Raw genomic sequence first — 15,636 nt, 5'->3', positions numbered from 1 at the left:
CTCGATGTAAGCTCTCCTTGCCAAGTCATAAGCCGGGATACCTATAGTCTACGATTCGTAGCGCAAATACCTTATCAGCATCTTGCCATTTCGGTCGTATCATGGCCATATTTTCCGGTCTATTTTGCTGGCGGCACATAAACAGAGGGAAGACCAGAACACCGAAAAGGAAGGCTAACACTGGTTAGTTTGTTTCCACGCTGAAAGCTGCGTAGTACAGAATGATACCCAGATCCTGATTAGCTTGCCAAAGACAGCTTTCAACGTTTATGTGGGGGTTGCTGTAATCAGAGCGCAATTGGTATGCAATGCAATGTGAAGGAGATCGGCAATCTCGAGCAGAGTGCGAGTCGGGTGTCTCAGTATAAAATGCAACAGGCTATCGCGCCTCTCATCGCATTGTTTCCCACCAGGTCTTGAAATACATGCGACTATTTCCTCCTTTCATAATCGTGTCTGTAAGACGGTGTGCTCTTGGGCTTTGGTCTGCAATCTGAACCATTCTGTCATTCTGTTTTGTTTCCTTCGGTCTTCAGCTTTACGGTGCCCTTTCTTCTACAAGGCCCTTCCTCTCCCTCTCCCTCTTTATTCCCTTTTGATTCACAAGACCTTCGCTACCTCCGCGCAACATGTCTTTCACTTCCAAGCTTCGCTATGTGGCGGACAAGATTGAGGTCGAAGCCGAGGAACCTGGGCTTACAACATCGCAGTTGATGGTAAGTCAAACCTGTTGCTATCTGCCCCCGTGCGACTCAAGTCCTATAACAAGATCTCTAACCCATATTCCTCTTTTTCTCATAGCTTATCAACTACGATCTAAAGCCAGTTGAAAAGGTACGCAGAACATGGGGCCCATGGAACTTTGTCGGCTTCTGGATTGCGGACTCATTCAACATCAACACATGGATGATTTCCTCATCCATGATTGTGGCCGGCCTGTCATGGTGGCAATCATGGCTTTGTGTGTGGATTGGCTATTCCATTGCCGGCTGCTTCATTTGCCTAACGGGTCGTATCGGTGCTACCTATCACATTGGCTTTCCCGTAGCAAGTCGTTCGTCGTTTGGCATCTGGGGTAGTTTGTGGCCTGTATTCAACCGTGCAGCAATGGGTAAGCTCCGCCCCCCTCCCTTCGTCTTACATCCAGAAATAAGCTTCTCCATAGCCTACGTACATGACGCTAACCTCTCCCTTCCATAGCATGCATTTGGTATGGTGTTCAAGCATACATTGGCGGCCACTGCGTCTACCTCATGATTCGCTCCATTTGGAAATCCTGGGACCGCAACACGATTCCAAACAGCTTCTCAGAGGGCTCGGGCACCACAACTGCTGACTATGCGTCCTTTTTCATCTTCTGGCTGTGCTCTCTCCCGGCCATTTGGTTCCCCGTGCAGCAGATCCGGCACCTCTTCACCGTCAAGGCGTTCTTTGTTCCCTGCGCGGGCCTTGGCTTTCTCATTTGGGCGGTCGTACGAGCCGGCGGCATTGGGCCCATCATTCACCAGCCGGTCAAGCTACATGGCAGTGACCTGGGCTGGGAATTTGTCAAGGGCATCATGTCGTCGATTGCCAACTTTGCGACATTGATTGTCAATGACCCTGACTTCAGTCGCTTTGCTGCCAAGCCCAAGGATGCCTTTTTGCCTCAGCTGGTCTCCATCCCTCTTGGCTTCGGTATCACGTCCTTTATCGGCATTATTGTGTCTTCGAGCTCGACCGTCATCTATGGCGACTCCGTCTGGGACCCACTTGATCTTTTGGAAAGATTTATCGACGACGGAAACGCTGGGGAGCGCTTTGGTGTGTTTATAATTGCCTTTGCCTTCGCTCTCGCTCAACTGGGCACCAACATTGCCGCCAACTCCGTGTCTGCCGGTACTGATATGACGGCACTGCTGCCCCGGTACCTCACTATTCGCCGTGGTGGATACATCTGCGCAGTGATTGGTCTTGCCATGTGCCCATACACTCTCCTCACCTCTTCAAACAAGTTCACCACGTATCTCTCGGCGTACAGTGTCTTCCTCAGTTCAATTGCCGGCGTTATCGTGTCAGACTACTACTTTGTCCGCAAGGGTTTCCTCGAGCTGCGGGACCTCTACAGCGGCAGCAAAGAGGGTCCGTACTACTTTAGCTATGGCGTACACTGGCGAGCCTATGTCGCGTATATTGCCGGTATTCTCATCAACGTTGTTGGATTTGCCGGTGCTGTCGGTAGTGACGTTCCCATCGGGGCCCAGTACATCTACAACGTCAACTTCTTTGCTGGGTTCATCATTTCTGCGGGTGTGTACTGGATACTGTGCCACTTCTACCCAATTCCGGCGTGTAGTTCAACATGGATGGAAATCAACAACGATGTTGAGGACTTTACCGCTGTGCACCCGGCAGAACGTGGCACTCTTGGTGATGGTTATACTGATGAGGGCTGGAAGCTCCCGCAAACAGAGGAAAAGTCGGCGATGGGAATGGAGAGCAAATTGGTTTAGAGAGAACGGGAAAGGATAATGTGTTTTTTATGTTTTGTTTATATATTGTGAGAAGGAGAATTATTAATGAAGTTGAAGCAATTTTCCATTGACAAATCATCATAAATGTGAAGAAGGAGAGTGTATACAAAGTTGTCATTGTAGTCTAGGGTTAGAAAAGAAACCCCAGTGGCTGACCGACACTCACCGAGCCAGCGCCCCACCTAAACTGACAGTCTCGATTGTAATGTCCGCTAACAAGCTTCCCGTCCTGACGACATAACTGAGTCTTCCTTATCCTCCAGGTTGTCCTCCCCACATAAGCTACACAACGATGGCGCTCCCATTGCCGCGTGGCCTCACGGCCGCAGAGGTCGCTTTCACATGCGAAATGGAGCTTGTGACTATTGTTCCCCGGCAAAAGCTTGATAGCATACAGCTCCTTGGCGTACGTATAGCATTATAAGCATAAGCTCGCGTTTGGGATTCCACACCACACCACACGCGACAAAAATACCGGCATGCAGCATGCACTTAGCCTCACAGCCGCAACGAAGCAACAGTTGTGAACATAGACTAATGTGGTGTCAATGTCCAGGGCGCAACTCCCGTACTACGACCGCCGCATCGTGCCAACATCCCCCTCTGGCTAGCCCTCCTCCTCAAGAAACAGCGTCGCGCCAACATTGTACCTCCAGCGTGGATGCAGCCCGAGTCTCTCAACCAGGTCATCCACTACGAAACGATGGTTGACCAGCAAGGTTTTGCGCCGCCGCCACCGCCCCCTTCAGAAAGCGACGGCCATGGAACAGCGCGGCCAGTCAACAGAAGCGGCCGCCAAGTAAAGTTATCAGCGCCATTTCTGCCGTCATGTATTGCTCAGACGCCCTCCGGGACGCTGCCTTACCACTGGATGGAAATTGGGGAGATTCTACTTACGCAAGCCAGCGATGATTTCCCATCGGCATTGGAGGTGCGCGGCCTCATGAAGGACTTGCAAGAAGTTCGCGCAGCCAAGATGCGTAGCAGTGTGTCGGCAGAAGAGCTAGGAAAAGGTCCTATCAGTGGTGTCATGAGTCTACGGGGCGTGGGGGCCATGGAGCTGGCAGAAAACAGAGGCATCGTTATCTCCATGCTTGACGGTATTCGTAAGCTTGGAGCCACTGCGGAAGCCGCAAGAAGGACTGGCGGCCAGGAGGACGAAGATGACGACATGGACGATGATATGGGACTCTAGATCTAAGAGCAACAGCGTGCAATATAGAGGGACAGGAGAACAAACCCGGCATCAAATGGTTCTTCTGGGACACGGCGGTCGTCCCCTTGATTATTTACCTCCTCCCAACCAGTCAATAAGCCCAGTTCGAAACTACAGTCATGGGCGATGGATGACATGTGAGTTGAACTATTCTTGTCCTTGCTGAAAGCCACGTTTTTGGGGGGACATTGATCATGATTACGATTCCTGGTTCTTGGCTAGCGACTGGCGTGATCCCTACCCAAAAAAAAATGTTCATGGAATCTACCGGCCGGTCAATCGCCACCCCAACAGACCCTATCCTTACACTAGGCTAGACTGACCCAAGGCTATGGGTGTTGGATGTCGGCACTGGCCAGGTTTGAAAAGAGGTGCTAGGGTGGGAGAGGAGACCGCATTGGGCTACAGATGTCGGATGCTGACATGTCCTGTATTGCGGTCCAACTGCTTGCTGGCTTTGCTGTGATGATGTCATACCAGACAACTCACAGTCGACACTTCACCAAGCTAAGCTAGATGTCACCAAGGCGTACAGCACGCAACGCAATATGTTGCGGGGGGGCCAACAATGCACGGAAAGAGAACACGGAAGGGGAACCACGTATGCAGGAGCATGCCTGGTGTGTACATACGGATGCATACAAATACCACATACATACATACACTGTACATATGCACACACAAGTATTGAGGTGTGTGATTGTATGAGGCAGCGTCACATAGGACGACATAGGTCTAGCTGGTTGTTCTTATCTACGTAACTATTCATAGTTGAGTCTGGTGCAGAATGAAGTCTAAGTCTACCAGTGTAACTAACGACAATGGTCAGCACGCATACATGACAAGAATCATGGTCTCTTTGGTATACACCCATGTTACCGGCGATGAAGCTACAAGTTTAGGCAGTGGGCGAGCAGCAGAGAAAGAGGAAAATCAAGAACGAAGCCTGTCGTGGGGCAGTCCCCAGACTTGTACTTGTACATACAGAAGCGTGGATAACCAGACCTACGATTTTACACTCAATGGGAGGGAAAGATGCAGGCCAAAGGAAGCACAGTGGAATAGCTCGTTAACTATTGCTAATCGATAACCACAACTAGAGACGCTGGGCATGGGAGGAGAAAAGGAAGCTCCCACGCACACTCACCTCACATTGACAAGGGAGAATCTGGTGTGGGTTACACTCCAGGCAATGCAACCATGAAACAAAGACGGTTTGCCAAGCAGCCCTTGACGGCACAAGGAAAAGTACAAGTCTCTGCGAAGTCTAGTGCTGCATGCATGCATGTATTGGGTGGCCAGTTCAAGAAAGGCTCCTTCGTAGACAGGAATACGTCTGTCTATAACTGCTTGTAGGGGTGTTGCCGGGGTGTGCGTACATGACGAGTCCTAATACTGGTAGTTGGTGAGTTATACGCAGCTACATGCATACATATGTATGTACGCATCTAGACATGAGATGGGTGTGTATCTACTTGGATATCAGGACATCAAGCCACTACCCACTCATCGTTCGATAATTTCGACATTGCGACAGACAACGCGGATGCAAGGGAGACGTACAAGACGCAGGAGAGGGGGGGATGTTGGGCTGCATACCTGTATGCTAGCAACATCGACAATTATAGAGCATTCTCGCGTAGGTGAGCTTGCCTCGGCCTTTTATGTCTTCTATTTATGCCTATTTCTTTTTACAGCTCCCCCACCCCGTGAACAAAACAGCAGGGAGTTTGTTGGTGGTGAGGTGAGGGCGAGGGTATCATCAGTCTGTATATTTTGCACAAGTCAAATTTACCCAAGGGAGAGAGACATTACATGGCCTACAGACCTTTTGCATACCTATCACATTGTCTGCTGACATGTTCTTTTTTCTGAGTCCTCTGTAGCTTGGGCTATTCCTATTTCTACTGCCGTGGGTGCACGAAACGCGTCTCGGTTGCACGTCTACCAGTGTCTACCCATAACTAACCATATACATACATGCAACTAACGTGCGGTCATACATACCACGGTATATCACCGCTACTGCTATAGGCCACCGACCAGCCAGCGAGGACCAGCCTTTGAAGTTTTGGACTTGTCACTTTCGCACATCATGTTTTCTCTGCTACATGACTGATAGCTATTTCTCCCTGTACAAGCATGGCCTGCTGCTTGCTGGGTGTCAAGACGCAAGACGGGCCGCTCTGGTGACGGAAAGGAAAACTTGTCGACATCAGGTCTAAAAATAACTGCGTGCTTGCTTGCTGCAGATGCAAAGGGCGTCACGACAAATCTGCCACAGCACTATTACGTGTCTGTCTGGAGACAGCCCAGCCCGTCTTCGGGCCATGTGCTTTTCCATGCACGCTTTGCCTAGCCCTGCCCAGGTATATCTTGTCTGTATTGTTTTGTTTCTGGTTGGTTAACTACTTGTCTGGGTAGTTATAACTACAGCACAACTAGTTGTACACTCGACCACATAGTTACTTGTACCTTGGCCAACTGAGACTGGCGTGACACACCGCTCAACTCGCAAGACCACAGCTAGATGAATCGTCCTCCTGAAGGAAGCATAGGTTCGCTTCGTTCATCCCACTCTCTGTCCGTTTGTATCCCGTAAACAAGAACCTGAATACAAGGGCTGTCTAAAGAGAGAGAGAAAGTGTGTGTGTATGTATGTATGTATGCACGAGCACATCTCTCTCTGCGGAAGCATGCAGAGAGCAGCACAACTGTGTGCATATTACATGAATATGTGCATGTGTTGTACTCGTGTATATGTACGTGTATCTGCGTTGTGTTGTGATAGGTGCCTCTTCTCTATATCTTGTTCTCTATACCCAATCTCCCTTCCATCCCCGCGCCCCTCCGCCACGAGTAATATTCATCTGTCTTTCCATGCTTGTCTCTCGGGACGTTTCCCAGACCTCTTTTTTCTCTCTCTCGCTCTCTCTCTCCGCTCTGTTTTCTACTTCTCTCCATCGTCCTGTCTTCTCCGTCTTCTCCCCGTCTTCCAAATCATCTCCTCGGCGGCTCCCCTCGTCACAGAAGAAAACAAGAGGCGCAGATCTTATTGACAGTCAACCTGTTAAACTCTCAGTGTGGGATTCGACAGGATGATCCCTTGTAACATTGCTCTCTCTTCATCGCCCTTGGGCTCAGGGCCGAAGGTTTTCTTTTTATTTTTTAGGATGTTATTTTCCTTGCTGCGGGCCTCAACCTTGGGAATGAACTCTCAATTGCAGAAAAAGCAATTTGGCGGGGTTCTTTTTGCCAGCATTGTTGTAATTGGTGAGCCTGAGCTTCGTCTTCTGCTTGCTGCCCTCCTCTAGTTCTCGTGCTTTGTGACTGTGACATCCCTTGCAGCACTATGTCGAAATAATGACCCGTATTTGCGGCCGACTAGATGTACAGTGTGTGTGCTGCGTTTGGTCACTTTTTTTCTTGGTCCAATTAGCTAGCTACTTGGAGTGTTGACTGTGGTTAACTACAAATAGCATATTCAGATAACTAGTCAATATCACATGGCAGCATGTTCAGTCTCAACAAGGCCGCCAGGAATATGCGGAACTGCATGGTGCATCCAAATGCAACAAGTCATGTATGTACACAAATACAAGTCTTTCTTTTCTTCCGCATATGTACACACACACACAAACACAATCAATCCTTGTTTCGTCACTTGAGGAACAGGTTTTGGCGCAGTCACCCGTGAGATGCGATATCTGATCCATCAGAATCTTTCATGCAGCTATTGCAAGGGGTGCTCCTGTAGGCGTGTTTATAAAGTCAACCTACATATGTATGTACACACAGACCAATTGAATTACCCTCTCTCCCTCGCCCACCAAGAGCCCTTTCCTGTCCTTTGTTTTGCGTTTTGCTTCTTCTCATTTCCTTGCTCTCTCCAACCATGGAGAATGTGCTTCTTTAATAGGGGTGCATGGCTTCTTCTTATTTGCTGCTTGCTTTTTCTCTCCTCTGGTCTCACCTCACACCATCAACCTCCCCTCCCCTCCCCTCCCCTCCCCTCCCCTCCCCTCCCCTCCCTGCCCCTCTCTCCTCCCTTGTCTTTTTCCCTCGTGCTTCTGCCGTTACTCTTACCCGTGCTTCCCTTGAGACCAACCCGTAATCTCAGATGTGGCCGCAGTGGAAATCCAGTTTCTCAGAGACGTCCACTTCCCCATCTCGCCCCTCCTCCTAGCCGTCTGCTTCCCAGACTAACTTCTAATCCGTGCTGCGTGCTATATATTTTTGATAATACCCGCCTCGCCTCGCCCCGCCAGACGCAGTGCTCCTCATATGTTCTCACGCTGTCCTGGATATGCCTCTCGGCCGATTTAGATGATGTTAAGCGCGGTCCAGGATCTGGCAAGGTAGCTGCAGATGTAAAATGACATAAATAACATACAAGCCAAGTTAAGTAGGTAGTTATCTTCTACCAGCAAGCAACTACTCGCCTTGCCCAACGCTAGAAACTTCCGACGGGCAATCCAGGCAATAACCTACCTACACACATAGCCATAACTAGACTAACTCCAGAACTGGCAGTAATCGCGAAGAGACGAGAGAGGAAGGGTGTCAGGGGGGGTAGTTGCAGATCAACCGATATATAAGAAAGAGAAAGGAAGACGAAAAAGGAAAAAAAAAAAAGAAGAAAAAAAAGAAACCCCCCCCCTCGCCCACCAGCCGATAAAATGCTCCCCTCAACTAACGCGACCACTATCAATCTCCCGCAAAATCAACCGCCTTTTGTGTTCCACTGCGCCTATGACGCTCTTCCTCGCCGTGCCCAGTCCAACTCACAAGGCCGGCCCTTGCCCAAATCTCCCATCCTTTTCATTCTCCAGCAGCCGGGCTCTGCTTTCTTTTGCTAGGTGGCCCCCCCCCTCCCCAAAGGGGAAATAGGCTAGACATCGTGGCTATAGTTTTCTTCAACTGGGCTTGTCTCTGTTCAACTTTATGTCTGTCTTGCTCCCTGGTCCTACTGCTCTGTTCTGTTCTGCTCTGTTCAGTGGCGCCTCGGCCGTGGTATATATCAGCATGTCTGCCGTTCTGTTTGTCGTCCCTTCTCCTTCCCATCCGTTTTCCTGTGCGCCCTGGTTCGCTGGTGTTTTCTCTTTTGTTTTCTCTCTCCGTTTTCTTTGTTCCCTTTGTTCCCTTTGGTTTTCTTCTCTTCCTCTTTTCTTCTTCTCTTCCTCCCGCAGCCACCGTGTGTCAGCCCATCCTGACTTGACTTGAGTACCTCGCTCTCAAGCTTCTCTCCCGCTCAGCCCTGACTGCTTCTCTTTCCTCTTGTTCTTCTCTCTAGTTGTCACTGATCGAAAGGCTGGGCGATAATCTTCTTGACTCGTTACATGGCCACAGCTTAATAGCTTTTCTTCTGAGAGCCTCTATACCACGCACGCCAGTCGGAGCTTCCATATCTTCTTTTCATTCTTCAAATCTACTCTTACCTCCCTTTACCTCTCCCTCTCCCTCTCCCTCCCCTTCTCCCTCAGCAAATAATCTTAGCGAACATGTCTCGCGGTCACCCTGATCAGACTCCTCGTAGCCACGACCGTCGCCCCTCCGGCTTCATCAACGTCCCATGCCGTATTCCGACAACCAGTCGGCCTTGGGAGATGACCACCAAACTAGAGCACCGTGACTTTCTTATTGATCAGTGCGGCAACCGTCGTCATTCGTCTCCTATTCCTGTTCAGCTACCCATGATTAGCAACATGATCATGGGCAATAGTGTCTCGTCAACTCCCGATTGCACTTCTCCCACCACTCCTCATGATCTTTCTTCTCCTTCCATGTCGCCTTTTTCTTCCAAAGAAAACAGGCTTCCTGCCGATCCCCACCAACAACCCCGGAGGCAGCCACAAGCCTACGGCGCTCCTAGCTACCAAGAACCTGTCGTTCACCATAGTCACCGACGACAGTATTCTCAAACCCAGTCTCCCGCATTCTACAACAGACCTCCGCCTCATGGCTACATATACGATGGGACGCCGACAGGCACTCCTCAACAGCCCCCGTATCCATCCGGCTATTCTGGTACTCATACGCCCCTACGCTACCCCGACGGAGCACCCTCCAACTCTGTTTCCCCCCGACCCTACTACCCATCGTCTCCCCCAGCCCCAGCAGCCGGGGGGTGGTATGAGTCTGACCAACACCCTGGAAATCCCGGTGCTGTTAGACCGGTCAGAAACGACTACATGCACGACCCTCCTCAGCCCGGGTTTATTTCAGGCTCTGCCAGCTCTAAAGCATCCGGGTCGGTCTCCCACCCGGCATCGGCCAACGGGCATCGAGCCTTTGTCTACACTTTAGTGGAGATGCCGAATGGAGGCAAACAGTATCAAGTCAGAAATTGAGCGGCGTCTGACTTTTGTCAAAAACGACTTGCTTCCGAGATGGTTTATAGTTTTATGTTTGTGCTTTCTAATGATGTTTCTGGTGAATGGATATGGTATAGACAGGGTATATGGCTTTGGTTTTGGTTAAGAAGTGGTATATTATCTGGAGCCCTACTGCTAGCAATATTTTGATTGCTGGTCAGACCCTGAGATAACTACGGAATGTAAAGATGTGTAGTTACCGAGATAGAATTAAACCTGGTGTTTTACTCTTCTTATCTTACGCAGCGGTAGAGAAGCTTAAAAAAAGCATGGTCCACATGACTCGCCCACAGAAACGACACCTGAAGTGCCCTTGGTCCAAAAGGTTCCCCTGCCACCCTCAGCCACAGCTATTTGCTACATCTCTTCTGCATGTGTTCTGCCTTTCAAATAGATTGTTAGCGTGAGAGTGAGCTAAGGCTGCACAAAAGATAACTGGTCAGTTACCGTCGTGGTAAGTAGATGCGGTATTTGGGTGTGGATATAAATATGGACGAAGATACACTTATCAAAGCCAGTTGGTTTTACTTTATGAGACCTTGGATATTAATCACATACTACAGCACATGAAAGGGAAAGTCAATGAAGTAGAAGAAGGAATCACTAGTTACGCACGATACAAATCATGCTCAAAAGAAAAGGAATGTTCTACTTTCACGTCCAAGATGACCACGTAGTTTCAATTGAGATCTTCATTGTCTCACTGTTTACTTGTCTCTGACTTTGTGCACACCGGGAAGATGTGGGTCTAAGACGTCTGACGTATTTTGTGTAACCTCGGACACGGCCAATGAGCCGGAGCCGATGACTTGCTACGAAGTCCGCTGGTGAGGATCAACGGTGCAAGGTAGTGGGCATGTTGACTTTTCGCTGTACTCAAGTCTCGCAGGCTATCCACAAAGCTCCAAGCCGTTGTCAAGTGTTCTTAGAATGGTGAGAAAAATTCTTTACACTTGATAGTGTGGTGGTGGACCTGCTGTGCTCCCCAATGGTCGGCCTGGTTTACTGATGTGAAGACTGTAGATAACTCTCTGGGGTTTCTTCTAGGTGAAATTCATGGCGTCTCCTAGCGACTTAATTAACTGTGTTTACATGATGTGTACATGGCCATCCGTAAAAATGATGCGGAAAGAAAACTCTCCAATGACAAAGTGTAGGTACGTAAGCACGGAAGGGTCACTTGAAATAAATACTGAAATTGATGACGTAGAAAATTCTTTAAAAAGAAACAAGCGGGAGAAGTAGAAGGCTAGCGTAGTGGAATGTCGGCCCACTCTCTCTCTCTCGTTCTTTGAGATCTCTTATGGATCTTTTTTCGTTCTTCTACAAGTCATGGGGAGATTTTCTACGAAGCTCTCCGTCAGTTCCGGCTTCCTCGGGATGGACTCGCAAGTCTACAAATACCAAGAAGTCACTCTCTCAACAACATGTTAAGAAATTGAGAACGACTTCGGGATATCAGAGCCTTTGGTCATGCACTAAAAAGTCATCATACCCAGGTCTTCTCGCCTCTGGTACCCGTCAACGACGATTCTAAATCAGGTTCTCAAAGTCGTGATTCTCCATGTCTTGGCAAATCTTAACGTTTCAATAGAAATAGGATACTCCTTCGCTTCTCGTCACATCTTAGTCCCATTGGCTATAACCTCCTTACCTCACTTTTTGACCCCAGGTAGTGACCAATTGCGTGCCTTGACTTCAGCCTCAGGTTCCTCTCTTGCTGGCTAACATTTGTAGAGTTATTATAAATCAGGCCGGTTCTGAGAAACTATGTATTGCTTTCCAGCCTTCTTCTTTGTGGGAGCATTTCATCCCACTAATCCCTGCCTGACATGATCGTATATGACACCGTCCACACTAAGCAGTTTGATGGCGTCTCCTTTCAACATCTATACAAATCACTAATATCAAGCAAGGCTGTCCATTGCGATTGGAGTGTTTGTTTAAACTCATAAGAATATCAGACAAGTTCTGGCAACCTGATAGTGGTAGAACCGAATGCCTGGATCCTACGTTGCGTCCCAGCCTATGCCTGAATGAAGGAGAAAAATGCTTGGGACACGGAAGCTCGCAGCCTCCATAGCGACCCTAGAGTCACCCCGATGATCCCAATAGCCCACCAAGCAAAAATAAAATGACAAAACAAATGTAGAGAATAGCTCGGCCTTCTGGTCGGTCTATGTCCGGTTAGCGAGGTATCATGCCAAACTTCGTGAGCTGAGTTGAATTGGATTTACTGTTTTACGTCTACCTACTGTTTTTGCAGCAATACGATCGCATATTCCGGACGGAAACAGTCGGATGATGTCAACTTTCAAGCAACTCCCGGGCGGTCAGCAATTGCAGGTTCACAAAGACTTCAAGCATCTCCTATGACTTTTGAGGGTCCGGCATAGAAGCCAGGAGGACTCTCTGTCCAGCGCAGCCCGGGGGCGAACCTGCGGGGTTCCAGGGTTGGTTACCTGGTGTTTTTGGTTTGCAACAAACCGCGTGTAGTCTAGTCTAAAAGGCCACCGGCTCTCGGCACGGGGGATTGTCCCCGGCGGATTACGCGTGGTTTTGTCCTCTTGCGGGCATGGCCGTTGCTGCATTTTTTTTGAAAGTTTTCCCTCCTCTATAGTTAGTGGACGGGAAAATGGCCCCCAAAACCTCCTCATGGAATCCTCCTCGACATCTCCTTCCGATCCTACTACCTCGTCTCCTCCCAATCTAACCTTCCTCTCCCATCTCTCTTCCACTCTCATCTCTCCTTCAAAATCCCACCTTCATGTCTCGGTGCTGGCAGTGGGTAGTGGCTGAGTAGTCTCGGGGCGCTCGGGCTGTTGTCTTTCTTCAAGGAACTTGAGATTGCGGCGTAAAACGCTGGCAACGTGACTTGTTGCTTTTGTTGTTTTTAGAAGCTTGTCTGCAAATCTCTGGCACCATGGCCTCGGCAGTGCCCTGCACGTCCACCAGTGTCCTCGTTCCTTTGGCTGGTTGCAGGCTCGGCACCCGCGTAGACAGTTGTGTTCCCATCGGTCATGGTACTCGTCAAAGTCACCATCTCCGGTTCTGGCCGCCAGGATGTGGTCTAGCTCAATCCTGGTGAGGCCGTCGTAGCGGGAGACACGGAAGGGGGGTTCAGCGGGGCCACCAGTTCCCAGTGGGCGGTATCCTTTTTGCTTCTGCCACCATTCCCCGTATTCGAGACTTAGACGGTCTCGCCTCCATCTCCGTGCTCCGGCCAGGCTGACGCGGGGTTCTGTTGTCGTCTGTTGGCACCCCAGTTTTGCTTGCGCGTCTGCCAGTTCGTTGCCTTCCAAGCCCATATGGCCTGGGACCCACAGCACATGGACTCTCCTCCCAGGACTCTCGCTCGCCCAGCGGCGAAGGGTTGTCTTTGTCTCATCAATAACGTCCTGAGATGTGCTGTTTCTGGTGGATGGGTTGCGGAGGCGGTTCACTATTCCTTGGTTGTCCAGACAAAGCCAGATTTCCTCGGTACCATCGCGCGCCGTGGCCCGCCTCGCTGCTTCGAGAGCACCAATCGCCTCAGCGTCGGCCACTTCCATCCATTTTCCCAGAGCTACGTGCCCTTCCTCTAGCGTAGCCCCATCTTCCGTAATCACCCAACCCGCGCCCGCGTTTCCATTCTCGTGCTTCGATCCGTCGGAGTAGGCAATGATCGTTCCCGGAGTGGCCATCTCAACTTCCGCTCTGTGTGCCTCTGCTTCCTTTTCCTTGTCTAGCCACGTTCGAGACGGCATGTCTGACCCAGCTGCGTTTGGCCTGAGCCTGGTGTGCTTCTCTATTTCGGCAGGTAGCAGTTTTCGTAGCCTCACCACCACTGGATTATACTGCGGCCCTCGAAGTAGATGCTTGTCGTCGAGTCTGTGCCACCGTACCGCCTCTCGTCTCTTTTCATCTTCCAGGAGGAGCTCGAAAGGTGGGAAGCTTGCCGCATGGTGTATGCATTCTCTTGGCGTGGTGCGATACATAGGGAGAGCTGCCCGCAAGCATTTTCTAAGGGCAACATTTATCTTGTCTGAGGCTGTTTTTGTCGTTTCCGTCCCAGTCCAAGAGCTGGCCGCAAAGAGTGCCTTGCTTAGAGCGCACGCGCGTACCGCATGGAGCATGCTTTTCGTATCTGCTCCCTTATAGCAACCGGTCAGATACCTCAGGCCGTTCGCCACTCGGTTGATGCCCGCGGTCACGTGCGCGATGTGCTTGTCGAAGAGAAGTTTGGTGTCCAGATGCAGCCCCAGCCATCGCATCGAGGCATTAGCCGGGGTGGGTTCAATCGTGCCTAGACCCTCCACTGTGACGGACGGATTTCCTGCGACATTTCTTCTGCCCTTGACGTACAGCAGTGTTGACTTTCCAGGGTCGATCTCCAGTCCATTGTTGGCCGTCCACCTCAACACTTCCCTCATGAGAATTTGGATGACTTCGCAGTTCTTGCTAAAAGCAGAACCACTAACCACCAGAGACCCACCGTCTGCGTATCCGAGAAGTGCGGGGTTTTTCTTGTACAATGGGGCCATGAAGAGCATGTACAACACTGGCGAGACCGGCGAGCCTTGCGGGAGGGAACCTCCTACAAGGGTTGTGGTGACGCCTCCTTCGGTGCGCATGCTTGCAGCCCTATCTTCCATGAAGCTTCTGACCCATCGGCATAGCTTCGTTGGCCAGCGGTTCTCAACCAGGCGGTGTTCCATTCTCGCTGGGTCAACTGCATCAAAAGCTCCCTTGATGTCGAACGTGAAAATTGAGGTGACCTTTTTCCAATCCTGGGCGTCCTCGATTCTTCCACGGAGCTCAATGAGCATGTCGGTAACGGCCCTTTTTAGCACAGCGCAGATGTAGTTTCTCAGGATGGTTTCTCTCTCTATCGACTCTTCCGCGAGCCGCCTAGCCACTGCTCTCTCGAGGCCTTTGCCCAGAGTGGGGAGAAGTGAGATTAGGCGATACGAGCGTGGTGCTTGGCGTGAGCGTCCTGGCTTCGGTATTGCCACGAGGTCGGCTTTCTTGAATGTGCTCGGGTGGTGTCCGCTGTCTAGGCATAGGTTATATAGTCCCGTTATCAGATTACCTAGAGGTTTCCACACCCTTTTCCATACCTCGTTGGGGATGCGGTCCGCTCCCGGCGCAGTGTTCGCAGGTTTCCAGATGGCAGCCTTCACCTCGTCCGAAGACAGAGGGGGCCACTCAATTGCGTCGGGGTTGGGCTCCTGAAACCGCCATTCTGAGCCTGTGTGTGGCTTAGTATGGGTTTCGAGAAGGAGAGCCACGGATTCTGCTGTGCAGGTCGTCTTCGTACCGTCTGGTCTCTGCAACAGTGGAATACGTCTGTCGGTCTTGTCGTTGGCCCCTCATCCTGGCGTTGCACCGTTTGCAATTTTCGTTCCACCATGGTTTGAGGTCGGTGTTGGGTGGCGTTTTCGGTGTCGACACATCCAGTGCCCTTCCCACTGCTGCGACTAGTCTCCCGGCAAGGTCGTCCGCTCTGTCTGCTCCGCTTCCGCTACCGGTGAGCAGCCACTCCAGGCCGAGC

At 50.5% G+C, this 15,636-nt stretch overlaps 4 protein-coding genes across 4 annotated transcripts; 3 read left to right on the top strand and 1 right to left on the bottom strand.

Annotated features, from left to right (window-relative positions):
- Positions 1–906: 906 nt before the first annotated feature.
- BROUX77_000657 (uncharacterized protein) lies at positions 907–2,492 on the top strand (the record flags this gene model as incomplete). Its single annotated transcript, XM_073751564.1, has 2 exons — positions 907–1,111; positions 1,201–2,492. 2 exons carry the CDS (start codon positions 907–909, stop codon positions 2,490–2,492), a joined length of 1,497 nt encoding a protein of 498 aa, XP_073608894.1.
- A 313-nt stretch (positions 2,493–2,805) lies between these two features.
- Positions 2,806–3,708, top strand: BROUX77_000656 (uncharacterized protein; the record flags this gene model as incomplete). Its single annotated transcript, XM_073751553.1, has 2 exons — positions 2,806–2,919; positions 3,070–3,708. The coding sequence occupies 2 exons, from the start codon at positions 2,806–2,808 to the stop codon at positions 3,706–3,708; spliced, it is 753 nt and encodes a 250-aa protein (XP_073608893.1).
- Positions 3,709–9,230: 5,522 nt separating this feature from the next.
- On the top strand, positions 9,231–10,079 carry BROUX77_000655 (uncharacterized protein; the record flags this gene model as incomplete). The annotated part of the gene is made up of 1 exon (XM_073751542.1): positions 9,231–10,079. The coding sequence occupies one exon, from the start codon at positions 9,231–9,233 to the stop codon at positions 10,077–10,079; it is 849 nt and encodes a 282-aa protein (XP_073608892.1).
- A 2,789-nt stretch (positions 10,080–12,868) lies between these two features.
- Positions 12,869–13,786, bottom strand: BROUX77_000654 (uncharacterized protein; the record flags this gene model as incomplete). Its single annotated transcript, XM_073751531.1, has 1 exon — positions 12,869–13,786. The coding sequence occupies one exon, from the start codon at positions 13,784–13,786 to the stop codon at positions 12,869–12,871; it is 918 nt and encodes a 305-aa protein (XP_073608891.1).
- Between the last annotated feature and the right edge of the window lie 1,850 nt (positions 13,787–15,636).

Source organism: Berkeleyomyces rouxiae (assembly GCF_048999995.1).
Source record: "Berkeleyomyces rouxiae strain 22BRR77 chromosome Unknown BrBRR77_ptg000001l, whole genome shotgun sequence".
Classification (NCBI taxonomy): Eukaryota; Fungi; Ascomycota; class Sordariomycetes; order Microascales; family Ceratocystidaceae; genus Berkeleyomyces; species Berkeleyomyces rouxiae.
Note: the sequence above shows the minus strand (reverse complement) of the source record. Positions and strands in the feature narration are given on the sequence as shown.